Source organism: Tenrec ecaudatus, chromosome 12, assembly GCF_050624435.1.
Source record: "Tenrec ecaudatus isolate mTenEca1 chromosome 12, mTenEca1.hap1, whole genome shotgun sequence".
In the NCBI taxonomy this organism is placed as follows: Eukaryota; Metazoa; Chordata; class Mammalia; order Afrosoricida; family Tenrecidae; genus Tenrec; species Tenrec ecaudatus.
The window spans coordinates 125,885,088-125,910,569 of NC_134541.1; the positions used below are offsets into that span (position 1 = coordinate 125,885,088).

The 25,482-nt window shown below is 61.4% G+C and overlaps 2 protein-coding genes across 5 annotated transcripts; both read left to right on the forward strand.

Annotated features, from left to right (window-relative positions):
• Positions 1-925: 925 nt before the first annotated feature.
• Positions 926-21,284, forward strand: SETD1A (SET domain containing 1A, histone lysine methyltransferase). 4 transcript variants are annotated; one of them, XM_075564793.1, is made up of 19 exons: positions 926-1,613; positions 2,365-2,529; positions 2,790-2,885; positions 4,591-4,861; positions 5,675-5,796; positions 6,184-6,416; positions 6,639-7,527; positions 7,674-8,456; positions 9,144-9,320; positions 9,427-9,514; positions 10,182-10,339; positions 10,459-10,546; positions 11,985-12,359; positions 17,313-18,347; positions 18,650-18,822; positions 18,927-19,037; positions 19,185-19,304; positions 20,297-20,434; positions 20,522-21,284. In XM_075564793.1, exons 2-19 carry the CDS (start codon positions 2,380-2,382, stop codon positions 20,693-20,695), a joined length of 5,181 nt encoding a protein of 1,726 aa, XP_075420908.1. In that variant the 5' UTR covers positions 926-1,613; positions 2,365-2,379; the 3' UTR covers positions 20,696-21,284. The 4 variants fall into 4 exon arrangements, with proteins under 4 accessions (XP_075420908.1, XP_075420912.1, XP_075420910.1 ...); XM_075564797.1 differs by having other exon boundaries at positions 927-1,613; positions 12,036-12,359; XM_075564795.1 differs by lacking the exon at positions 926-1,613 and adding an exon at positions 1,642-1,782.
• Positions 21,285-21,797: 513 nt separating this feature from the next.
• Positions 21,798-25,036, forward strand: HSD3B7 (hydroxy-delta-5-steroid dehydrogenase, 3 beta- and steroid delta-isomerase 7). Its single transcript, XM_075564792.1, has 8 exons — positions 21,798-21,912; positions 22,224-22,390; positions 22,631-22,786; positions 23,043-23,151; positions 23,224-23,323; positions 23,464-23,626; positions 24,008-24,451; positions 24,705-25,036. The coding sequence occupies exons 2-7, from the start codon at positions 22,225-22,227 to the stop codon at positions 24,412-24,414; spliced, it is 1,101 nt and encodes a 366-aa protein (XP_075420907.1). The 5' UTR covers positions 21,798-21,912; position 22,224; the 3' UTR covers positions 24,415-24,451; positions 24,705-25,036.
• The last annotated feature ends 446 nt before the right edge of the window (positions 25,037-25,482 follow it).

Below are 25,482 nucleotides of genomic sequence, written 5' to 3' on the forward strand. Positions count from 1 at the left end.
ACAACACTTAAGGATCCCAGTCCTTTGCGTTTTCAAACTCTTGTGCTGGGAACCCAGGGTCAAGTCTTCACCTCTTTACTTTTCCCTTAACTTAAAATAGTGAATTTGTATGAAACCGGCTCCCAGTGAGCTTTCTCTGCACAGTGGAGAGATTTACAAGAGGCCTTTGGGACAGCAATTAACACCTATCTTTAAGGAAGAACCGAAAGCTTTGGGTAAATGGCTTGTCCAAGGCCATAGAGCCAGGAGGAGAGGCAGAGATAAAGGCACACAGCCTCATTCTGGGCCTCCTCCGTGGGAGGGCCATTCCCTAGCTGGCCTTAGGATGCCAGGGCGGAAAAAGGATGCATGCCCGGCCCCTGGAAGACTCCAGCGACTAGCCCCAGCCTCCAAGTGTACCCCTGGGCTGGTGCTGCCGTGGCACAGGTGACCCCTAAAACCCGCAGGCACTGAGCCTTCGATACCTGGAGGCTCGAGCAGCCTAGCCCAGTTCCAATCGGGCCTACTTTATTATTTGTTATAGAACACGTTTCAGGACATCCAGCCTCTGCGCCCCCCGCCCCCCCCCCCAGGCTTTCCTGGGAATCTCGGGACGGCCTCGGGATTTGTCCACGACGAGTGGGTTAAGCATGGACAAAACGGGACCCTCCTGCAGGCCTCAGTCTACCGGCCTGTGGGATGGAGACCTTGGAGTCTAGAGACCCGAGGGGGATAACGGTTGAAAAAACGATCCCTGCATTCTGCGCGGCGTCGGGCAAACGGCCTGAGTCACCGCTGCTGTTTGTATTTTTCCACTTCCCGGGCGCCCCTCCCAGCCGGCCCCGGTTTCGGTGGGTCCGACAGGAAGTGCCCCCGCGGTGCCGGGAGCTGCTCGCGCTGGCCCCGCCCCTTTGCGCGTCCGCCGCGGCCCCGCCCACAGCAGGAGCTGCAGATTCGCCAGGCCCGCTTCTCGCAACGCCTCGGGCCCCCTTTCCCTGGGCTACCAATTCTCATCGCACTCCGAGAGGAGCTTTGAGCCGTAGTCATGTTCCCCTGCACCGGAACTGGGCCGCTGTCTGGATGGTACTCGTAAGAAAGATCCAGAGAAAGTGGCCGGCGCTGCCCCTGGGGCTTGGCTAGCCGGGCGTTATTTGGTTGACTCCACCGAGGCGGGTGAAGGGAGGAGACGGCTGAGACCTGGATCCCTGGCGAATCTACGGGCTCTTGGACTTTTGGCCGCGCGAAGGAAGGGCAGGCGAGGGAGCAGAGGAGCGCGCACGTTAGCCACCGATTCGCCCCTCCCGCCTGACGAATCCGCGTCTGCTCAACGCGCCACTCAAACCTCAGCGCTGGCTGGCCGCCTCCTCTCAGTCCCGCCCCCTTTTTCTCAGGAACTAGTTGCAGCTTTTGCTGCCGCCGATTCGCCAAGGCCCTGAGGCCGAAGCAGCTGGACACACTAGTGGAGCCTACTCCCCGGGGGATGCGGCCAATCTCCAGGCCCCCTTGGCTGCAACTCCTGAGCCTTAGAGGGTGCCGGCCGAGGCGAGGCCGCTACCCTCGGCCCCGCAGATCTCCCGGCGGCGCTCGTGGCGAAAGTGCGAATGCAGACGCTGTGCCCGCTGGGCCTCGCGCAGGTGGCTGTGGTGTTTGGTGCGCGCGCCGGGGAGGTGGTGGTGGGGGGGCGCCGCCGCCGCCACCGCTGCGGGGCCGGGTCTCGCGCTGCTGCCGCCGCCGCCGCCGCCGCCTCGCGCCGCTAAGGTGCCGCGCGGGGTGGGGGGAGGGGGAGCCACTTGCCACGAGCGGGTAAGTGGAGCGCGTGCGCGGAGTGGGGGGGGGGTTTGCAAAGCGCGCTGGGGCGGGAGGAGAGGGCAGCGACGCGCGCTCCCCCCACTCCCTCTCCGGGATTGGGGGCCGAAGCCGGGTCTCGAGCCCGCTCTCGCGGTGTTTCCAACGCCCCGAAGAGGTGCCACCTCTCGGCCGGAGGATCGGGGCGCGGGGACCGGAGCGGGTGTGTGGGAGCGGGAGCCTGGCTTGGCCCGGGCCGCTGGCCGGTGAGGAGGCGGGAGGGGGCGGGGCCTGCCAGGGGGCGGGGGAGGGGTCTTGCGCCGGGGCCAAGTGGGGCGCGCGCTGGGGAGGGCAGGAAGATAAGGGGGCGCGAGAGGGGCCTGGGGGGGAGAGTTGGGAGGCGGCGAGGGGATGGGGTGTTGGAGTGAAGCAGGGTCCCCCTGGGGGCAAGAGACGGGGGGTGGGGGGAGATCGCGAGTCCTGGTGAGGTGTGGAAAGGAGCCAGAAGAGGAGCTGGTGCCTGGGCTAGTTAGTGAGTGAGGGACAGCGTGGGAGAGGACACCAAGTCCTGAGCCTCCTTGCGTGTCTCTGCCCTGCCAGTGTAAATGAGCAAAGATGGATCAGGAAGGTGGGGGAGACGGGCAGAAGGCCCCGAGCTTCCAGTGGAGGAACTACAAGCTCATTGTGGACCCTGCCCTGGATCCTGCCTTGCGCCGGCCCTCTCAAAAGGTGTACCGCTATGATGGAATTCACTTCAGCGTCAATGTGAGTGTCCCGGGCCTCCCTGTGCCCCCGGAGAAGCTGTGGGCGGGAGTCCTGTCACCCCTGCATCTGAATTGGGCCAGTGTCTGAGTTATACCAGCCCTTCCCCATCACTTCTCCAGCATTAACAGCCCCTTGTACCCAGAGCCTCCCTTCTTGGAAGTGGAGCTCAGAACCTGGCTCTTGCCGCTGGCTCTCCCAGGGACTTCAGTCGCCTGGGGTTTCATGCCAAGTTACCTTTCTGTTTTGGCTCTCCTTCCCAGGACTCAAAGTATATTCCGGTTGAAGACCTTCAGGACCCCCGCTGCCACGTCAGGTCCAAAAACAGAGACTTGTCCCTCCCGGTCCCTAAATTTAAGGTATGTGGCTGCTGGTCTCCTGGTGTGCTGGAGACTTGGGCTGTGTGAAGTCTGGCCTTAGAGCAGCTCAAGGGAGCGATTTCCCAATGGAAGAGGTTCCTCTCTGGGAACCTTGGAGGCCATGGCTCTGAGTTGTTACCGATAGGCGGTACGAGATCCTTCTAGAATGGTAAAAGGATAGACATTCCTCTGGTGGTAGAGCAATTGACTTCATGAAGGATGAGGGAAAGGCAGGTTTAGGTGCGATACCAAAATACTTTGCTCCTAGGTGGTACGGCGTATGACAGTGCCCTGGTTGGGCACTCCAGTTCCTCAACAACTGAGGGAAACAACAAGGCCACCGCTTCTCTGGAGTCTTGTGGTTCTCACCTGTCATTTGGCCCAAGACGCTTGTTTCCCTCAAGGGGTTCTTATTTGCCTGTCTAGGGAGCCCACTCCCCAGCTCGGACCGGGCCTCGATAACCATTGCTGTGTCGTTTCCTCGCTGATTCCCTCTTTTTCTTTCTTAGTTAGTTTGGCATCCCCTCACCCTCTTGTTTTCACTTGGTCCACTTTCCTTGGGTGATCTGTTTCACACCCGTGGCTTCGGCTGTTGCCTAAAATGGTATCCAAATCTCTGTCCAGCCAAGACCACTTTCTTGACCTGCAGACTTGCCTGCTTGTGAGAGAGGGGCAGCGCTCTCAACTGGAGTTCCTGCAGGTACCTCGAAGTCAGAAGGTTAAGACCACCTTACGCTGACTGTCTCAATCCTACCAATGAAGGGGAATGTATCTCCCCAGCGGCACAAACTGGAAACCTGCTGGTCACCCTCTGGACACTTTCCCCTCCTCCTTGCCTTGCCACCGAGCCCCACCGACCCTTCTTCAGTGTCTCGCCTTGCTGTTTGAATCTCTCGATTCCTGTTGCCATTTTCCTGACTCGGGCTCTTGAACCCACCTCACCCGATTTCCTTGTCTCCCTTCTCTCCCTTTTCGGGCTCCACAATGCAGTCAGTCAGCCCTTAGAACTGACTTTTCCTTTGTTGCTAAACTCACATGTTTAGGTGCTGGTTCATGCATACTGACCTGGTGTCTCCTGCCTTGACACCACACACCTTGTTCACACCGGGCAGCCTGTCCCTTCGAGAAATTGACAAGTTTTGCTAACTGCTTATGCCCTGAAAGTCCTTGCCCTCCTAGTGAATTCTTTGTCAAAACAAACAAAAAAAAGCTGGTGATTTACACCAACTTGTTAACTTCCTTTCTGATTCTGCTGTAAAGAAGTTTCCTTCTTGGGCCTCTGTTGATACCTGTTGCATCACAAAGCGATTGTGTGCATCTATTCATCCTGTCTGCTTCTCTGAATGGCCATCAGCTCTCCCCCCTCCCCCATTCCTAGTGGCTACGACTTCACAATTGTTGCTGTAGTAAAGTTTGAATACTTCACTGAAATCTGAATGGGTGGATTTTTCCCACCCCTATGATTATAGGAACAGCTGTTATGCTCACTCTCCTCCTTTGGGATGCTTCTCTTCATGGCTTTACTGTGGAAGAGGGCATCCAGTCGGATGACCTTTACTGTGACCCCTTTCGTGAATGTTCTCCTTAGCCACCCCCCCCTAGTTTCCCAGTCCCATCTCTTTTGACCTGGATCTAGCTAGAGTTGCCCCGGGGCTGAAACAGGGCCCCTTCTGAGACCACAGACCAGCTCCTGTCCCTTCCACAGCTGGATGAGTTCTACGTGGGACAGGTTCCTCTAAAGGAGGTGACCTTTGCAAGGCTGAATGACAACGTGCGGGAGAGCTTCCTGAAGGACATGTGCCGGAAGTACGGTGAGGTGGAAGAGGTGGAGATCCTTTTTCACCCCCGCACTCGAAAGCATCTGGGCCTGGCCCGCGTGCTCTTCACCAGCACTCGGGGAGCTAAGGAAACCGTCAAAAACCTCCACCTGACCTCAGTCATGGGTAACATCATCCATGCCCAGCTTGACATCAAAGGTGAGGGCTCCCTCCAGCAGACGTTGACCATGCACGGGTTCCTTGGGGCCGGGTTCAGAATGCCTTGTCTGAAACCCTTGGGCCAGAGGTGTTTCTGAAGTCAAAATTGTTCAGATTTTAGAAAAGCGTCATGGTCTCTGTCTGGCTCAGCTGAGGGTCCCAGGCCACCAGCTCCCCAGGGTCAGACAGACACATGCCTGCACCTGTTAGGACATGGCAACAGTGGCTAGTAGCCTCAGGCTCGGCGTGTGCAGATGTTTGGGGGGAGCGTTTGAAACTTCAGAGACGGTACCCCAGCGACGTGGTTTGGAGTTGGGGTTGAGCAACAGAGAGGAGGGGAACTCCGCCAAGGTGTCCATCGCAGGCCGTCTCGGAGGCAGCCCCAGGCTCCCGGGAGCAAGTTGTTTCCCAGTAAGAACGAAAACTGACATAGCCAAAACCGGACTTTTGAAGAAGAAACCCGAAATAGAAAGTGTTTGTCATAGTTTTGAACTACTGGCTCCAAATAAATTGTTTGCAGGCCAGATAAGCAACTGGCCACTGGATGTAAAGCCCTTAGGCCACTGTTTAGCAACTTTGCCCTCCCGGCACTCAGCTAGTCAGGTAGACAGACGCCTTTGTGTAGCTGAGATGTGCTGCGCAGTGCACGCGAAGTGACTGTTGGGGACAGGTAGTCAGGCCCTGCTACAAAAGGTAACAGTAGAACAGCAGAAGTCTGAACTGCCGCCTCAGACGCCTGGGAAATCATAGGCCTTGAGACCTTGGGGGTGGGCAGCAGGAGCAGCTTTCTCCACATGAGCCCCTTTCCCCCAGGACAACAGCGAATGAAGTACTACGAATTGATCGTCAATGGCTCGTACACCCCCCAGACAGTGCCCACTGGGGGCAAGGCCCTGAGTGAGAAGTTCCAGGGCTCTGGTGCAGCCGCTGAGACGGTGAGAAGCTGGTGGTGGCCTGAGCCTGGCAATGGGACAGCGTGGGAGGTGGAGGACATCCGTGTTGGGCACCGAGGGACCAAGGAAAGAGGCCCTGGTGCTTTTTCAGAAACCTGTCCCCTTGCTGGCCCGTCGATTCCGCCCCTGTGTGTCTGTAGAGCTGTGCTCCCGTGACTTCACTGGGTGATAGATTTCCAGTCCTTTCTTCTGGGAGGGGCCTCCCTTTTGGTTGGTAGCTGGGTGCTTCCTGCTTGTGCCCCTCTGGGCTCTTGGAAGCGTAGGAACTGGAAACGTGAACTCTTGGTTTGGAACCTGGGGAAGATCTCCAATGGCACTTGACCCCTCTTTCTTTTTCCCCTTTGTCCCGATGCCACTCCCTCCTTCCAGACGGAATCTCGCCGCCGCTGCTCCTCCTCCGACACGGCTGCCTACCCAGCAGGCCCCGCTGTGGTGGGCACCCCTGGCAACGGCACCCCCTGCTCCCAGGATACAAGCTTCTCCAGCAGCCGACAAGACACCCCGTCTTCCTTTGGCCAATTCACCCCTCAGTCCTCCCAAGGCACCCCCTACACCTCTCGGGGCAGCACCCCCTACTCTCAGGACTCGGCCTACTCCAGCAGGTACGCAGAGCTCGCGGCGCCCGGCCATCCTGTTCTGGGTGCTGCCATGGGAGGTAGCGGGAAGTCATTTCCCCATTTCTCTCTCGGCTCCGCATGCACATCCCTGTCCTCAAAACTATAGCGTTCAGGGACCGACCGGCACCATGAAGATCGTCCTCTGGGTGCCGAAAACAGACCCTGGGTTTGGAGGCAAGCCCTGCTAACACCTTGCTTCTTCTCTAGCACCACGTCCACCTCCTTCAAGCCCCGGCGGTCCGAGAACAGCTACCAAGACTCCTTTTCCCGCCGCCACTTCTCCACTTCCTCGGCCCCCACCACCACCACCACCTCTGCGGCCATCTCGGCCACCACAACAGCACCCTCCACAGTGGCCACTGCCTCGTCCTCGTCTGCGTCCTCCGCCTCGTCCTCTTCCTCCTCCTCCTCCTCTTCCTCCTCGTCGCATTTCCGTGGTTCTGACTCGAACTACCCCGCATATTACGAGAGCTGGAACCGCTACCAGCGCCACGCTTCCTATCCCCCTCGCCGGGCAATTCGGGAGGAGCCCTCAGGGGCCCCTTTTGCCGAAAACACAGCCGAACGCTTCCCACCTTCCTACACTTCCTACTTGCCCCCTGAGCCCAACCGACCTGCCGACCAGGACTATCGACCCCCTGCCTCCGAGGCTCAGCCCCCGGAACCTCCAGAACCGGGCGGAAGTGGGGATGGCGGGGGGCCCAGCCCCGAGGGCGAAGATGTCCGGACGTCCCCGCACCCAGCCTCCCCTGCCCGGTCCGGCTCTCCAGCTCCAGAGACCACCAACGAGAGCGTGCCCTTCGCCCAGCACAGCAGCCTGGACTCCCGCATCGAGATGCTGCTGAAGGAGCAGCGCTCCAAGTTCTCCTTCCTGGCCTCTGACACGGAGGAGGAGGAGGAGGCGGCGGAGGCCCAGGCAGAAGGCAGTGGCTCCGGCCCTGGGGCAGGCGAGCCGGGGAGCGAGGGGCCGTCTGTGTCTGGCCATGGGCCCTGCACGCCGCCCCCAGCCCCAGCCAGTTTTGAAGATGTAGCACCTACTGCGAGTGCAGACCCAGGGCTCAGCAGGGAGTCCCCTAAAGCCAATGGACAGAGCCAGGTAAGGCTGGGGTCAGTTGGCAGGGCTGCCACATTTGGGATGGGGGTGGGCCCTGGGAAGAGAGAGGGAAGGGGGATAGACCTTGAGGAAAGGTCCAGGGCAGTGGTGGCAGCTGCTTTATCAGACCGTTTCTCCCTGCCCCGCAGCCTTCTCCGGGCTCCTCTGGAGAGGACATGGAGATCTCCGACGACGACAGGGGCGGCTCCCCCCCTCCCGCCCCAACACCGCCTCAGCAGCCCCCACCGCCTCCCCCTCCGCCCCCACCGCCCCCTCCCTATCTGGCCTCTCTCTCCCTGGGATATCCTCCCCACCAGCCTGCCTATCTGCTCCCACCCCGGCCTGACGGCCCACCCCCCCCAGAATACCCTCCGCCGCCCCCACCGCCCCCTCACATCTATGACTTCGTGAACTCTCTGGAGCTGATGGATCGGCTTGGGGCACAGTGGGGAGGGATGCCCATGTCCTTCCAGATGCAGACCCAAATGCTGACCCGGCTCCACCAGCTTCGCCAGGGCAAGGGGTTGACTGCAGCCTCTGCGGCTCCCCCTGGTGGGGGCTTTGGGGAGGCCTTTCTACCGTTCGCACCCCCGCAAGAGGCAGCCTATGGCCTGCCTTACGCGTTGTATGCTGCAGGGCAAGAGGGCCGTGGCACGTACTCCCGGGAGACCTATCACCTGCCTCTGCCCGTGGCCACCGAGCCCCTGCCCTCCCCGCTCTCAGGGGAAGAGGCCCGGCTGCCTCCCCGAGAGGAAGCTGAGCTGGCTGAGGGCAAGGCCCTGCCCCCGGCAGGCACCGTGGGCCGCGTGCTGGCCACCCTCGTCCAGGAGATGAAGAGCATCATGCAGCGGGACCTCAACCGCAAGATGGTGGAGAACGTGGCCTTCGGAGCCTTTGACCAGTGGTGGGAGAGCAAGGAAGAGAAGGCCAAGGTGAGGGGGGTGGGCACCAAGGGCCTCCAGGGGAGCGACCAGACCTCGGCTCCTTCAGGTGGCACCGCTGGAGAATTAGGAGGCTTCAAGGGACTGCAGGGAATGCCACTACCTTCTCATTCTGTTCTTCCCACACGATGTTAAAGCCCTTGTGGAAGAGATAGGCGGAGAGCGTGGGGCCCGTGGTGGGACACGCGTGTGGCAGTGAGGTGGGGGCGGAGCGCAGCCTGAGAGCAATCCCGGGGCTGAGCGTCGGAGGCCGGGGGCAAGGCCCCGTTGCGTTGCTTACTTCCTGGGTACCAGGCCCTTCCTCTGGGCTTCCGTCTTTGCTCTTGCTCAGACCGGGCCGTGGGGTGGGCACAGGAGCTTCAGGTTGGCGCACTGCACCGCCGACTTTGGAGAACCTACTTGTCCGCGGCCCAGTCTAGTCCCAGGGATAGTGGCTGGTAGGAAAGTGAGCGCCCGCCCTTTGGGTGGGTTCCAGGGGCCTGGACGGGGAGGGGAGAAAGGTGGGGCTTCCTGCTGCCATGGCCTAAACTTCGCCTCAGAAACTCACAGGGGCAGTTCTGCCCTGTCTCACAGGGTCTTTGTCAGTTGCCAGCGAGTTTGGTTTGGGACCTGGAGGTAGCTCTTGGGCCAGTGGGAACACCTGTGGGGGCTGCTGCTCATTCTCCCTGCTGCCTCCAGCCATTCCAGAACGCAGCCAAGCAGCAAGCCAAGGAGGAAGACAAGGAGAAGACAAAGCTGAAGGAGCCCGGTCTGCTGTCCCTCGTCGACTGGGCCAAGAGCGGGGGCACCACAGGCTCCGAGGCCTTCGCCTTCGGGTCAGGGTTGCGCGGGGCCCTGCGGCTACCCTCTTTCAAGGTACCCAGACCTGTGGTCGGGCTGAGGGAGAAGGGTCCGCTTCCTTGCAGTAGGGGCGGGAAGCATGAGCGCTTGGAACGGGTCCTGCCTCTTCCTCACACCCCAGGTGAAGCGGAAAGAGCCATCAGAAATTTCAGAAGCCAGTGAGGAGAAGCGGCCTCGGCCCTCCACCCCGGCCGAGGAAGACGAAGACGGTGAGTGGGAGGGTGAGGGGTGGGGGCAAGATGAGGGGCTGCGTAGGTTCCAATACTGAAACGAGAGGCAGGGACCTAGGGGTGGCCAAGGCCTCTTGGGGATTTGAGGACAGGCTGGAGCACAGCAGCTGTGTTGGTGGGAGGCCTGGGCAGAGGGTCCCCTCGGCGTCGTCAGGAGTTCTTCCCTGTGGCGTACTGGCGCAGGAGCCCAGAATCTCCTTGTTTCCACTCCTCCCATGTATGAAATCACACAGTTTTGACCTTGGAAGAGACCATCTGCCCCAGTGTACCACCTGATGCTTTAGGCTCCTGAAAGCTCCCAACCTGCATCTCAGCCATCGAGTGGTCCCTGGCGTGACTTTGTGGAGCCAGGCCTCCGTCCCCGGGGGGGGGGGGGGGGGCTCAGGACTGTTTTCTTGAGCCCAAGTCAGTTGTTGCCCACCTTTCCCACAAAGACTGCAGCTCCAACAGGTGGAGTGGTCATAGCCGGGGCACCCTCCGGTGTCTGAGAGTGTGTGTGTGGTTTTCCCCGGAGTGCCCACGTGTGTCAGTCGGGGCCGTGGCAGGGCTGAGCAGTTGTGCGTGGGCAGCTTCTGGCGAGGGCCAGGCTCATTTAGCTCTTACTGTTGACCAGTCCCCTTCCTTCCCCTCTGCTCTCCTGGTCTAGACCCTGAGCGAGAGAAGGAGGGGGCAGAGCCCGGCCGCCCAGGAGCCAAACCCCCGAAGCGAGAGGAGGAACGCGGCAAGACCCAGGGAAAGCACCGCCCGCCCTTTGCTCTGGACAGCGAGGGGGAGGAAGCGTCCCAGGAGTCCTCCTCAGAGAAGGTGAGGGGTGGCTCCTGGTCCCCGCCAGAGCCTGCCTGCAGCCTCCCTGTCCCCTCAGCCTCTCTCTGGGCTGGCGCCCTGGCAGCTGGTGGTCATTCGCTGTGGCCTGTCTCTTTAAGGACGAGGATGAGGATGAGGAAGACGACGAAGATGAGGATGGGGAGGAAGCCATGGATACCTCAAAGAAGGAGATAGAGGCCTCAGATGGTGAGCACAGCATTTAGAACGTCACCCTGGATCTGCCCTTGCACCTCTGGACACTGCCCCCCACCCCGCCCTGCCCTGAACCCCAGCCACATCTGGCATCAGTCCTCCTCATCCCGTTGTTCAGAACGTGGGTATGGAGGCCCTCATGCTCTAGGGAGTCAGGGACACGTCCATAGGCAGACAGAGGCAGGCCCTGCTGTGGGCAGCCTTGGTGGTGATGTGGTGGAGACATGACAGACACGTGAACAAAAGCAGCGTGGCGCTGTGAAGGAAAGAAAAACAGCTAGTGAGGAAGAGTGTGTTTGCGGAGGAAGAGCGGGGTTAGCCTTTTCTGCTGAGTGGTGGGGGGGCCTTTCCCTGGAGGGAAAACAGAGAGGGAGGTCTTTGGACGGCTGGGTGGACAGAGTCATGAGACCCTTACACATCTTGGTCCCCGAGTCCCCGCAGCCTTGCCTCCAGAGCACTTCTTGAACTGGACCCCCCTCAGGCCTTGAAGCCCTGCCTCGTTCAAGGCCTTTCTCCTTTCAGCCCAGACTGGCTTCCGTCCCTTGCCCTCCCTCAGCCAGGCCTCCAGCATCCTCCCTCTGGAAGCACAGGTCTGCCCGGCTGCCCATCCTTCACCAGGGTCAAGCTGTCTCCTCAGGCAGACATCAGCACGTGACCGTGTACCGTCTGACCCCAGGGTGTCTGAGCTCAGCTTCGCCAGCCTCTCACTCACTGTCAGGGCCGACTCCTGGCCACCCTCTAGGACAGGGTGGAACTGCCCCTGTGGTCTCTGAGCCTGTCAGTGCCCACGGGAGTGGGAAGCCCTGTCTTTCTCCCACAGCCCAATATGGACCCACTATGCCACCAGGGCTGCCTCTGCGCCTCACCCCCCCCACCCCCCGTTTATCCAGTCAGCTTCCTAGGGGAAGCGGAACGTGACCTAGGGGGAAAGCTTGGGGAACATGGAGTTCAGCGAGGTTCTATCTCGGGCTTTCCGAGAGCTCCCTGAGTGCGCCATCTCTGAGAGGCACCGTGGTTTTCTAAGCTGCTTCCCTGGGAACCTCGTGCTGTACTCGGCGCAGACCTGCTGCTCTCCAGAAGCCTGCCTTCTCTGGCCAGCTGGCCTTTGACATCACCTCTGAGCTGCAGGGGCTCTGCGTGCTGGACCCCGACTTCAGACTCCCCTCTCCACTCCAGCCTCCCCTTCCCAGGAACTCCTTCCCTGACGCAGTGCTCCAGGCAGAACTTAAGGTGCCCCTTCTCCATGCCTCCCCACCCCTGATACGGGGTTAATGCCCTGGGAGCCAATGAGCAGTTTGTCTGCCCGGTTCTCGAGGGTCAGCCCTCTTGTCCATCCACACTGGCCTGCCCAACGCACCCATAGTGGCCTGTCCGTGGAGGACCAAAGGAATGGTCCTCTCTCCCCGCCTGATGGCCCCTTCTGGATTTTCAGGCGAGGAGGAGAGCGATTTGTCCTCCAAATGTTCTCTGTATGCTGACTCAGATGGTGACAATGACAGCCCTTCGGACTCCGAGAGCAGCAGTTCGTCCAGCTCTTCGTCGTCTTCTTCGTCGTCGTCATCGTCCTCCTCCTCCTCGGCCTCGTCGTCGTCCTCGTCCGAGGCCTCCTCTGAGTCCTCTGAAGAAGAGGAGGAAGAGGAGCAGCCAGCAACCCAACCCTCAGCCTCCCCGCCCTCCAGAGAAGGCCCGGCGCCCCCTCTGCCAGCACCGGTGGCAGAGCCCGTGGCAGAGCCTGAGCCCAAGCAAGTGGCAGACGGCCCAGGCACCCCTCTCCCTGAACAGGAGACGTCTCCAGCCAGGCCGGCCGGTGAGTGGGCTGGAGCTGGGCCTTAGACAATGTGTCCGTGCGTCTGTCCGTGTGTGCGTGCGGGGGGCACAGTGGGAGCCGGCGTGATTGGACCGTGTGTCAGTGGGAACGAGACTTGGTTGGAAAAATGTCCGGGGCTCTTGCGGCCCCGTCTTACAGATGTGTTTATGCCCGACAGTCAAGTGATGGTCCCTAGATGGTGTACCCAGCCAGACCCAGGCTGCTTGGATGTGTGCCTGGAACAGGGGGTCTCCTTTCTGGCCAGCGGTCCAGACCAAGTGCTGGGAAGTGGGAATGGGGTTTTGCGAGAGGTTCAGACAAACGGAATGCTTGGCCAAACTGTTTCTTGGTCGAACTCGCAAGGAGCAGGGAACGGAGGTTGCGGCGGAGCCTGGGTGGGACTGAGTTGGAGGGGCTCTGAGGTCGCCAGGTAGACACGGCCAGCAGACACTCTGAGGTAGCAGTGGGTATGAGGGCGCCCAGAGCATGAGCCGGGGTGCGAGCCCCGCGGCCCTGTAGGAGGTGGTGGACAAAGGGACCTGGAAGAGGCAGAGAAGAGCGGTGTTTGGGCGGGAGAAACCAGCCAAAGCCAAGCCATTGGGTCCGTGCTGAGCACCCAGGCTGTTCAACTGTCCTCCCACAGCGCGACTGTGCTTTCAAACTGCAGCCTCACGCCTGACCACTACGCCACCAGGGGTCCTGTTGACACCAATCGGGGGGGGAGGGGGGGACTTTAAACAGGAGGGAAGGGGCTGCCCTGTCAGCCCCCCAGAAGGTGGTAAGAGAGGGCATGCCTGCTGCATTTGGCCCTTCAGCGACCCGTGGTGACCTTACTGAGAGCAGTTTTATTGGCAGTTCACACGAAGCTGAGTTCAAGGACGTTCGGAGGGAAGGCAGGTGACAGACCCCGTCTCCTAGAAGGCTGGGCTGTTGTTGCGCAAGAGCAGAGGTGAGGAGGCGGCTCATCGTAATGCTGCCGTGTTCGGGGCTTCATGAGCCAGGCCACCTCTTCCTTGAGGGAGTACTGAGTGCTTCCTGTGTGCCAGGCTCCAGGCCAGCTCATTTTCCCGCTCACTCCACACAGGGACCGGCTCATCATCCCATCCTAGGCTTGCTGAGGTACAGGGGTGAGTGACCTCAAGGTTATGGCCTGGGGTGGGAGTGGCGAGGCAGCCTCTGGCTGCCTAGGGCATGAGCCAGTGGCCAGGAGAGAAGGCAAGGGTGGCAGGGATGCCTCAGCTCAGGAACATCAGGGAAGTGGACACAGGGCGAGAGGAGGCCAGTGGGGTAAGGGGTCTGGTGGCTCTCGACCAACTGCACATGTATTTGAAGGGGCAAGGAGGAGGTGGGCAGGGAAAGGTGCAGTTCCCATGGGCCACTCTGGTTTGCCTTGTATCATGGGCAAGAAGGGCAATCTTGAGACCTGGCTCAGACCTAGGTGTGAGGTGAGGGCCGTGGGGAGCAGAATGCCAGTAGACCAGTCCTGCTGACAGCCAGCCCCAAAGCCTTGCCGGTGAGGCTGGGGCAACGGGAGGAAGCTGCTGGTCCAGGGCCCGGGAGTGAGGACCAGAGGGTGTGGAGGGAACTTGGAAGGGACCAGACAGCGAGGTTCCCGGGGTCTGGGCAGGGAGGGCGTGATTAAACGGAGGGAGGTAGTGGACACGGTTTCCCAGGTGAACGTCAGGGACGGCAAGAAGCGCCTTGGTGTCACAGTGGGTTGGATGTCGCTCTGTTGGCGCAGGGTCAGTGGTTTAGACCCACCCGCCGCTCCACAGGAAACCGCTTGCAGAGTCCGCCCCTGACCCCTAGGCAGCAGTCCTGCTCTGGCGGGAATCGGCTTGACGGCAGTGAGGATCAGGGCTCAGGGCAGGCGAGAAACACCAAGAGGCCAAGTCAAACTCTTCTGGGAGCAGCAAGGGCCAGCGTGTGCCTGGCAGAAGGTGGCTGGAGTTGTGGGCCGCTGAGGCTCCCTGAGGGCTGGCCCCTCGGGCGGCAGGTGTCGACAGGGCAGCCATTCCCACAAATGCTCCACCCCCCTTGAAGAGTGGTGCCCAGTAGAGGGGGCACCGTATTGAGGGCTCATTGGGTTTTAATATCGAACCAGTTTCAATCTGTTGATGCAGAAAGAAACCTTCATAGGATATGGCCTATCTGATGGGTACGTGTTGGGCTGTGATCCGAAAGGCCAGCAGTTGGAAACCACCAACTGCTTCTCTGGCGAAAGACAGGTCTTTGTACAGTCTTGGGAACGCACAGGGCACGTCTGCCCTGCCCTGTAGGTTGCTCACTCCGAGTCAGTGACAGCTTGATGGGAGTGGAACCACAGGCAGGGACCGGGCCGGGGCACAGTGGTTCGCTTTTTGTCTTTCAGTCTGGTTCTGCAGATGGACCTCCTCTGCCCCTCCGCCATTCCAGCAGATGGGGTTGCTTGTCCGGCCCTCTGTTTTAGCACCTTGCTTTGGGCAGCTTCTGTGGGACCAGCTTGGGCCATGTGGTCAGGCACCAATGGCCCTGAGGGGGCATAAGCCATGCAGCAGAAACAGGCTTCTGGGAGCTCGCTGATGTGACTCTGGGGCTATCAGGAACGTTCTGGAGAAAGGTGGGAGGTGGAGCAACTGGGCAGGTGCCCCAAAGTCTAAAATGGGGAAGGGGTGCTAGCTCTCTCTGGGGACTGGGATCGGAGAGGAGTCGGTAGAGTATAGGTAGGGACTGGTTGGAGTCCCGGCTACCCTCCAGGGCTTGCAGACAGTAGGCAGAGGGCCTTGCTGAAGTGCAGGAGTGGGGTCAGGGACACTGGCAGGGCGGGCCAGGCTGCCTCCCCCACCCTGTTCTGGGGCTGTCCTTGAGCACTGGGAGTGGAGGGCTCTGGGTGGTGTGTGCGGGGGGGGGGGGGGGCTGTTTCCATGTTGGTCTGTTTCTGCTATCTGTAAGTTGTGTGCTCTGAGACAGTTTATTGACGTCTCTCTCTGTACAACGAGGCTAATCGTGCCCACCTTGGGGGGCTGTAGACAAGGAGGGGGTGGCACTGGGCCCAGGCTTGGCTTTTGGCTTGGACAGCCCCTAGCCCTCAGGTGCTGTGATTTTTTTTTTTTTAACATTTTATTAGGGACTCATACAACTCTTCTCACAATCCATACATATACATACATCAATTGTATAAAGCACATCCATACATTCCCTGCCCCAATCATTCTCAAAGCATTTGCTCTCCACTTAAGCCCCTTGCATCAGGTCCTCTTTTTTTTTTCCCTCCCTCCCCGCTCCCCCCTCCCTCATGTGCCCTTGGTAATTTATACATTGTTATTTGGTCATATCTTACCCTATCCGGAGTCTCCCTTCCCCCCATTCTCTGCCGTCCCTCTCCCAGGGAAGAGGTCACATGTGGATCCTTGTAATCAGTTCCCCCTTTCCAACCCACTCACCCTCCACTCTCCCAGCATCGTCCCTCACACCCTTGGTCCTGAAGGTATCATCCACCCTGGATTCCCTGTGCCTCCAGCCCTCATATGTACCAGTGTACAGCCTCTGCCCTATCCAGGCCTGCAAGGTAGAATTCGGATCATGGTAGTTGAGGGAAGGAAGCATCCAGGATCTGGGGGAAAGCTGTGTTCTTCATCGGTACTACCTCACACCCTAATTAACCCATCTCCTCTCCTAAACCCCTCTATGAGGGGATCTCCATTGGTCGACACTTGGGCCTTGGGTCTCCACTCTGCACTTCCCCCTTCATTTAATGTGGTATACACACACACACATATATACATACATATATACACACACATATATATACATACACACACTATTTATTTATTTATTTATCTGTTTATTTTTGCATGGTGCCTTATATCTGGTCCCTTGGCACCTCGTGATCGCATTGGCTGGTGTGCTTCTTCCATGTGGGCTGTTTTGCTTCTGAGCTAGATGGCCGCTTGTTCACCTTCAAGCCTTTAAGACCCCAGACACTGTATCTTTTGATAGCCGGGCACCATCAGCTTTCTTCACCACATTTTCTTATGCACCCATTTGTCTTCAGCGATCCTGTCATGGAGGTGTGCAGCCAATGATATGATTTTTTGTTCTTTGATGCCTGATAACTGATCCCTTCGGGACCACTCGATCACACAGGCTGGTGTGTTCTTCCATGTGGACTTTGTTGCTTCTGAGCTCGATGGCCGCTTGTTTATCTTGCTGTGAGAGATTTATGGTGGTTCCGTGTCTGAGAGTCGGGTGGCTTCACCAAGGAGGTGACCGGAGCGGGGTCTACAGGCTGCTTGGGGACCAGACCAAAGGGCCGGGGCCCCAGCTGGAGAGGCTGTGCTTCTGGACTGGGCGACACACATCTGCTCTCCTTTCTCCTCCCCATGTCCTCTGGGTCTCAGCTCCCCTAGGGGAGGGTTTCTGACCAGCACCCCACCACCCCCAGGGCAAATCCCTCTGTAGGGACAGAGGTAAATTTTTATAAAGCATCTCGCCTTACATTTCTCTCACACACATTCAGCTGAAAATAAGGTTGGTGTTTGCGGTGACAGATCGTGTCATTCATAGCTCCTTGTACTTGGGCGGGGCGCCCCGAGTCGGCTGTGTGGTGGCTGAGGTTCTCCCAGCAGCTCATCCAGGGTGCTCCTCACTCGGCACACTGTCTCCCAGAGACGCCAAGGTGGTCCCCTGGCCGGAGCCCACCCCACATGCAGTGAATACAGGCAGTTAGAAGGGTGGTTCTAGGGGCTCAGAAAACAGGGCGCAGACAGGCAGTGTGTTTGCGCCCTGAGCCAGCAGCAGTGTCTGAGACTGAGCAGAGAGGAGCCAGTGCCGTCTGCGGCAGTGCAGCTGAACTGGGGGTTCCCTGGGTGAGGACCAGGACCCAGTGGAGCCCATTGTCTGCCCGCGAGTGACTGTCTGTCCTGGGGCCAGGAACCTCACCCCATTCCCTTCCCTGTGTGCTTCCTTCCTCAGGGCCCACTGAGGAGCCACCTGCCAGTGTGCCCCCACCTCCCCCTGAGCCACCAGCTGGGGCCCCAGCCCCCACCACACGCCCCGAGGAACGCCCCTCCTCCCCTATCCCCCTGCTGCCCCCACCCAAGAAACGGCGGAAGACGGTCTCTTTCTCTACCACGGAGGAGGCCCCGGCCCTGGAGCTGCCCCCAGTCCCCCCACCACAGGTCAAGTCCCCTGGCCCAGTTTCTCGCAAAATCCCCCGAGGCATGGAGCGAACCATTCGAAACCTGCCACTGGACCATGCGTCTCTGGTCAAGAGTTGGCCTGAGGAGGTGCCCCGAGGAGGCCGAGGCCGGGCTGGAGCCCGAGGCCGAGGCCCCGAGGAAGACGAGGCTGAGCCTGGGACAGAAGTGGACCTGGCGGTGCTGGCCGACCTGGCCCTGACCCCGACCCCAGCACGCCGGGGGATGCTGGCCCCACCGACTGGGGACGATTCGGAGGCCACCGAGACGGCAGACGAGGCGGACCGCCCGACCCCCCTGCTCAGCCACATCCTCCTGGAGCACAATTACGCCCTGGCCGCCACGCCCGCCCCGCGGCCCCCGGAGCAGCAGCTGCCCGCCCCCGTGGCCCTCTTCAGCTCCCCAGTGGATGAGGTCCTGGAAGCCCCCGAGGTGGTGGTGGCTGAGGCCGAGGAGCCCAGGCCGCAGCCGCAGCCACCGCCGCCGGAGGAGGAGGAGGAGGAAGAGGGGTCGTCTGAGTCCTCGGAGAGCAGCAGCAGCAGCAGCAGCAGTGACGGAGAAGGGGCCCTCCGAAGGCGCAGCCTGCGCTCCCACTCGCGGCGACGCCGGCTCCCGCCCCCACCGCCCCCACCACCACCACCCACCTTCGAGCCCCGCAGTGAGTTTGAGCAGATGACCATCCTGTATGACATTTGGAACTCGGGCCTGGACGTGGAGGACATGGGCTACCTGCGGCTGACCTACGAGCGCCTGCTGCAGCAGACCAGCGGGGCCGACTGGCTGAACGACACCCACTGGGTCCACCACACCAATATCCTGAGCTGTCGGGCAGGCGGGTGGGTGGGGACACCTGGGCTCCCATGGTCTCTCCAGAGCCCTCCCTAGGGTCTACCTCCTCTCCTCTCTACACTGGCGACACCGGGCTGTGTCTGCGGTGGCCACTGACCCCTTTCTCCGCCACGGGCCTCTCTTCTGCCTCCTGGAGACTTCCTTCCTGGCAAGAAGGGGAGTGGGGTTGGGCCCTTCCCCATCTGTCTGTCACCCCTGCCTATGCTCGGTGGGGACCCTTCCTTGGGCAGCAGCACATTCTCTCTCTTCCTTAACGCCCTGCACTCACCAACCTAAACACTCCCAAGCGCAGGCGGCGGCCCCAGGACGGGCCCCGGGAGCACCAGACGGGCTCGGCGCGCAGCGAAGGCTACTACCCCATCAGCAAGAAGGAGAAGGACAAGTACCTGGATGTGTGCCCCGTCTCCGCCCGGCAGCTGGAGGGCACGGACACTCAGGTGGGGCCCTGTGTGGGCTCTGGCCCCCACCTCCCGTCCTGGCCCTCACAGGGCTGACCGACTGCTCCCCTGCTGCCCTCACCTCTCTGTCCTGCTCCTCCCAGGCGACTAACCGTGTGCTCTCGGAGCGCCGGTCGGAGCAGAGGCGCTTGCTGAGTGCCATCGGCACCTCGGCCATTGTGGACAGCGACCTGCTGAAGCTCAACCAGCTCAAGGTGAGGAGCCAGGGCTTGGGACCGGGAGGAGGCTGGATAGACGGGCTGAGCTAAGGAAAGCTGCAGCCCCTGGGGGCCCGGGTGGGGACAGTGGCAGGTCTTCAGGAAAGGCCCAAGAGGTGCAGCTCACTGCCTTCTGCCCCCCAGTTCCGGAAGAAGAAGCTCCGGTTTGGCCGGAGCCGGATCCATGAGTGGGGGCTGTTTGCCATGGAGCCCATCGCCGCCGACGAGATGGTCATCGAGTATGTGGGTCAGAACATTCGCCAGGTGAGCCCCGGTGTCGGGGTGCCCCAGCCACTGGGGCTTGGCAAGCCGAGGGGAGGCACTGGTTGGTTCCCTCCCTCGAGCAGAGCTGCCCGGAGACGGTCAGTGGGCGGGAGGAACATGGAGGATGTGGTGGCTGCTGTGGAAAGGGTATTTGGAGGGAGGTGGTGGCAGTGCATACCACGGGGACCCAAGGACACCTTGAGACGGTGACCACTCGTGGCAGAGGCGTGCTCGGAGTGGCGGGAGCATGTTGTGCAAAGGCTTAGAAGCCAAGTCTGTGAGTTGAGCTGAGCTAGGCGCCTCTGCAGGTGGGAGCGGGAGCTCAGGTGCCTCGCCTAGGCCGGTCCTGTTTGGGGGCAGAGAACCAGGGGCTGAGGCTGGCTGGAGGAGGGTACAGGTTGCAGAGACCCGGGCCGCAGGTGGGCAGTAGTGTATGGACTAGGTAACAGGAGAGCGTAGGCCTGGCGACACACGCAGGACCGGGGAGGAAGTTGGTGTGTCGAGAATGAGGATGTGGGGAGTGGAGACCATTTCGCCAGGGCCTGACTTGCTCAGAGCACATTAGGAGCGGGCAAGGGGGACAGGGAGTGGGGGGTGGGGGTGGGGAGATGTAGGGTCCAGATGAGCTCCATTCTGGAATGTGCGGCTGAGATGGGGGTGGGTGTCATGGACGGGAGGCGGCTGCACTGTGGGTTGGATGAGGTGGTGCTGGGAGACAAGGCACTGCTCACGGCCCGAGCCTGGCCGGTGGTGTGCCTTTTGCATGGGCCCTGCAGAGGGCCCTGGGGCTGAGACGAGAGCCCTGCCCTTGGAGCGGCCTGTGCAGTCTGGGCGTGCCATGCCAGTCTGTGGGCCCAGCTGACGGCCCTGAGAGGATGGCTGGAAGCCAGGTCGGGTGGGTCTGTGGGCCCTGGGCTGGCGGCTGATAGACCATCCAGGCCCTAGTAGGGTGCTGAGGGGCTAGTCCCTGAACACTTGGTCTGTCCTGACAGATGGTGGCGGACATGCGGGAGAAGCGCTACGTGCAGGAGGGCATTGGCAGCAGCTACCTGTTCCGAGTCGACCACGACACCATCATCGACGCCACCAAGTGCGGCAACCTGGCGAGGTTTATCAACCATTGCTGCACGGTGCGCAGGGGGCCGTCCAGGGCTCTGCAGGAGGTGGGGAGGGCGGGGCCGCCACGCTCACCACACTCACCACACTCCCTCCCACAGCCCAACTGCTATGCCAAGGTGATCACCATCGAGTCCCAGAAGAAGATTGTGATCTACTCCAAGCAGCCCATCAGCGTGGACGAGGAGATCACCTACGACTACAAGTTCCCGCTGGAGGACAACAAGATCCCGTGCTTGTGCGGCACTGAGAGCTGCCGGGGCTCCCTCAACTGAGCGGGCGGGCGGCCTCACGCCACATCCCTATTTATTCTCCCATGGTGCCCTGAGCTCCCAGCACCCCCAGCCTTAGTGGGCTCAGCAGGGCCCGAGGGAGCCTCAGTCCCTGGGGGCAGCTTTTGCCGCCTCTCTTGCCCCCGCCCACCCCCACCCCACCCCTAATTTTTTTTCTTTGCGGAGAAGAAGCTGTAAATGTTTTGTAGCTGCCAGCAGCTGTTTCCTGTGGAAACCTGGGCCGCCGGCCTGTACAGACCCTGCTCTCGGGAGCCTCCCAGCAGCCCTGCTTCGTGTTCGTGGGGACGGCCCCTCTGTGCCCTGCGCGTACCCCACCCCGGTTTAGGGGTCTCTTGGGGCAGTGGCCATGTTCTCCCCCTGGGGTGGGGCTTTGCCCCCAGTCCCGGGGACTCCGTGCCTGAACCCCTGCCGCATCTTCAGTTCCTGCCAGACCCTGTGGGTCGGCCTCCCCCCGGGTCTGACGCCTGGGCCCGGCCGGCGGGGGGTGGCAGTGGCCCTTCCTGTTGGGCTGGAGTGTACATATGTTAATAGCGCAAACCCAATGCCACATTTTTATAATTGTGATTAAACTTTATTGTACAAAAGAGCGTGGTCATTCTGGGACTGCAGGGGCGGAGGACGTCTGGGGAAGGGGAGGTGGGAAGAGGGCCTTCGTGGCAGGAGTCCAGGCCTTCAGACTTAGCCACCAGTGTGTGCGGGCCACCTCAACCGTGCCAGAAATCTGTAGCTAAAGCCCTCCCAAGCAGGGCCAAGGTCAGGCTACCTTCCCTTCCTAGAACCACAGCTGCTGCCGGGCCTGCAGTCTCCTGGGAAGCCAGCAGGAGGGAAGTTACTGGCTGAGGTCATGCCGGGGGAGTGAGGTCACCCTGTTGGCCATATCCTGAAGCCCCAAACCCCTCCATGAAGTCTGCCTCTCCCACCCACCTTCCTGGAGCCCTGTGGAAACCGGGGGCTACGAGGACTTGCAGAACAGAAGGGTCCAGCGGCCACTAGGGGGCCCCCAGGGGCTTGCAGAATGCCCAGTGGCCACTAGAGGCCAGCCTGCCACGAGCTTGGAGGCCAGTCTGGGCTGGCTGGTCTCTGTTCCTGGAATGGGCCAGGAGGAGGAGCAAGCGGAAGGAGGAAGGTGTGTCACCGGCCGACTGGCCCAGTCGACAACTTTCCAGTGGCCAGCTTAGGCACGCTGGCACAGGCTGCAGGTAGGCAGGGGTGACACTTGGGGCCCAGGCATCTCCCTTTCCTAGTCTAGCCCATCCTGCCCCTGGCACCCCTTCCTACGTGCTTCAGTTCCTTGCTGCCCCCACTCCTGTCTTTGCCCCAGAGCCTCTATACCAACCACAGCCCTGGATCCCCCCTCCTGGCATCCAAAACCTTTACCCGCTGGATTTGGCTAGGTCAGAGGCCAGCAGCTTGTGTGGTCCCCACTCAGCTTCAGTTCCTCCCCAAGCAGCAGCTTCTGGGCGCGGGGTGGCAGCAGGCAACCCAGATGAGCCGTGCTGTTCTCGCCCAGCATGGCAGAGCCCGCACAGATCCAGGAGCTGGTGTACCTGGTCACAGGTGGCTGTGGCTTCCTTGGGGAGCACCTGGTGCAGATGCTGCTGCGGCGGGAGCCCCGCCTCCGGGAGCTGCGGGTCTTTGACCTGCACCTGAGTCCCTGGCTGAAGGAGCTGGACGCAGGTGAGTGGGAGAGTGGAGGCCGTAGACACCCTTTCCCACTGCCTCCCTCCCGGGCGGGGTCCCCATCCCTGTGTGGAAAAGATGATGGCTGTTTATGTTCTAGTCCACATGGCTGTGTGAGTCATGGGGGCGGGGGGGGGGGACAAGTGTCTCCCCAGGGTGGAGGCTGAGCCCAGCATCTGCGGCCCAGTTGTGACAGGGCACTGGCCTCTCTCGTGTCCTGGCCACCCTCCTCTCTAGGGTCTGTGCAAGTGACTGCCATCCAGGGGGATGTGACCCAGGCCCATGAGGTAGAAGCAGCTGTGGCTGGAGCCCATGTGGTCATCCACACGGCCGGGCTGGTGGACGTGTTTGGACGAGCCAGCGCTGAGACCATTCACAATGTTAACGTGGAGGGTGAGCGCCCTGCCTCCCCCCCCCCCCCCCGTCCCTGGTCCACGCTGGGTCGTTTGGCATCCCTCTCGACCTTGGCTACCATCCTGTGACAGTTTGTTCTGTGTGTGTCACCTCCCTGCCCCCGCACCCTACCTGTTGTGGTTCCCCATGGCCCTGAGGGCCAGACCGGGAACTCTGACCCACATCTGGGCTGCGGAGAGGAAGATTCCGAGAGCCAGGCCCTCTCCCCACCCCACCCCACCCCACCCCACCCCAGGCACTCGAAACGTCATCGAGGCCTGTGTGCGCGGGGGCACGCGGTTCCTGGTCTACACCAGCAGCATGGAAGTGGTAGGACCCAACACGAAAGGGCACCCCTTCTACAGGTGAGCTGTGCGCCCCACGGGCTGCAGAAGGGCCACTGCCCTGCCACACTACGAATCCCTCTCCCACACTAGGGGCAACGAGGACACCCCGTACGAGGCCGTCCATTCGCATCCCTATCCCTGCAGCAAGGCTCTGGCAGAGCGGCTGGTTCTGGAGGCCAACGGGAGGGAGGTGAGTCTGGGGAGAACGAGGTACAGAGATGGGAGGGCCGGCTCAGACGGGCAGGTAGAGCCAGACCCCACCCAGGCACCTGGGTGCCTCCCTGCCACCTCCAGCCGAGGCTTCAGTCTGCACCTGCCTTTTGCCACCAGGTCCGAGGGGGGCTGCCCCTGGTGACGTGCGCCCTGCGCCCCACGGGCATCTATGGTGAAGGCCACCAGATCATGAGGGACTTCTACCGCCAGGGCCTGCGCCTGGGGTCTAGGCTCTTCCGGGCCATCCCGGCGTCTGTGGAGCACGGCCGGGTCTACGTGGGTGAGGCCTGGGCTCTGCGGGGGAGGGAGGGAGGCGGAGAGCAGGGCAGGAGGATGGTTCTGGGTGTGGTCAGGGCTGGGTGATTCTTGCTGCGCGTGGGTGGACGACTCTGTGGGCCAGCAGTGAGGCCATGAAGGCACGTGGCCAGGCCACTTGGGCAGGCCGACAGGGGTGGGAATGAAAGGGTCATGAGAGGAAACCTCTACCCAGGGGAGGCGTGAAGCGGTGTCTACACAGGCCCCGAAGGGACGGCACCCAAGATGACACGTTGTGACCAGGGTGGGCAGCTTCCCCAGTGCCCATCCGTGGGCCGTCCCCAGAGCAAGTGGCGTCAGCAGGGTCTCAGGGGGGTTTGGGGACCACGCCCCCTCTCACCGGCAGGCAATGTGGCGTGGATGCACGTGCTGGCGGCCCGGGAGCTGGAGCGCCGGGAGGGGCTGATGGGCGGCCAGGTGTACTTCTGCTACGACTCGTCCCCCCACAAGAGCTACGAAGATTTCAACATGGAGTTCCTGGGCCCGTGCGGACTGCGGCTGGTGGGCACGCGCCCCCTGGTGCCCTCTTGGTTGCTGGTGCTGCTGGCCACCCTCAACGCCTTACTGCAGTGGCTGCTGCGGCCACTGCTGTTCTACGCGCCCCTGCTCAACCCGTACACGCTGGCTGTGGCCAGAACCACCTTCACAGTCAGCACCACCAAGGCCCAGCGGCACTTCGGCTACGAGCCCCTGTTCTCCTGGGAGGAGAGCCGCAGGCGCACCATCCGCTGGGTGCAGGCCTCGGAGGGCTGAGTCCAGGGATGGCTGGGCAAGGCTGGGCTGGGGCCAGGTGTGTGGCCCGTGGCCCTAGGGAGGGAGGGAGGGAGGGAGGGGGCCTCCCATCCCAAAGCTGCAGGTCGGGGCTCTGGAGCAGAATGAGTTGTCCCAGGGGCTCCCCCAGCCCCCACCCCCTTTCAGTCTACAAAGGCTGCTGGGTTTGGGGGGCAGCATCTTCACGGTCCACCCAAACCTGATGGGCCACAGTCTGACTCCCCACCCACCGGGAGTGCTGACCGACCCCAGCCTGTCCCTGGCTTTTTCAGGCAGGAAGTGAACAGCGGTTCCCTCAGGCCTGGTGGGGGCCCCGCAGCCCGGCAGCCACCACAGCCCTCAAGCCTGGGCTCAGAGGGAAGCCCCGTCTTCGGCCCTCTCATCCCTTCCTCCCTCCCCAAGAGCGTCCGGCTCACCTGCCCGTTAGTCTGAAGAAGGAATCGCCTCTCCCCACTGCCAGCTCGTCGCCTCCACGGGAGCTGAGCAAGCCCACCTGCCTTTCTTCCCACCTCAGCCCCCTGATGGCCACCTGGCTCAGCTCCTGTCCTAGTGCCCAGCGCCATCTCTGTTCCGGTCAGACTCTGGATTAAAACTCCGCTTCCAAGCCTGTGTCCCTCTGCTTGCCCAGCGCCGGCTCACCCACCCTCCACCACCACCAAGACCCATCCCGGCGGTGACAGAAGGACCGGAGCACACAGCAGACCCACTGTTGGATTGGTTGCTATTTCTCCCATCCCGAGGGGCTCAACCTGGCCCAGGGTGGGGGTGAGGGGCTCCGGGGACAGGACAGGACATGCAGGGCTGGGGGGCGGGGAGGGAGGGGAAGGCAGAATTTTCCTGTGTTTGATCTGTTTGCAACCTGGTCACCGATAGAGAGAAATGGGGCTCTGGGGGCTAACAGGAAAAGGTGGCCTGGCCCTGGGCCCCCAGCCAGGCCCCAGGAGTCCTGTCCCTTCCGGGGAAGGGAGGGGAACAGCTCTAGAAACCAATAGAGAGGTGGGGGGCAGGGGGCTCATGTCAGCAAACAAGGCTACATCACGTGACACGCCA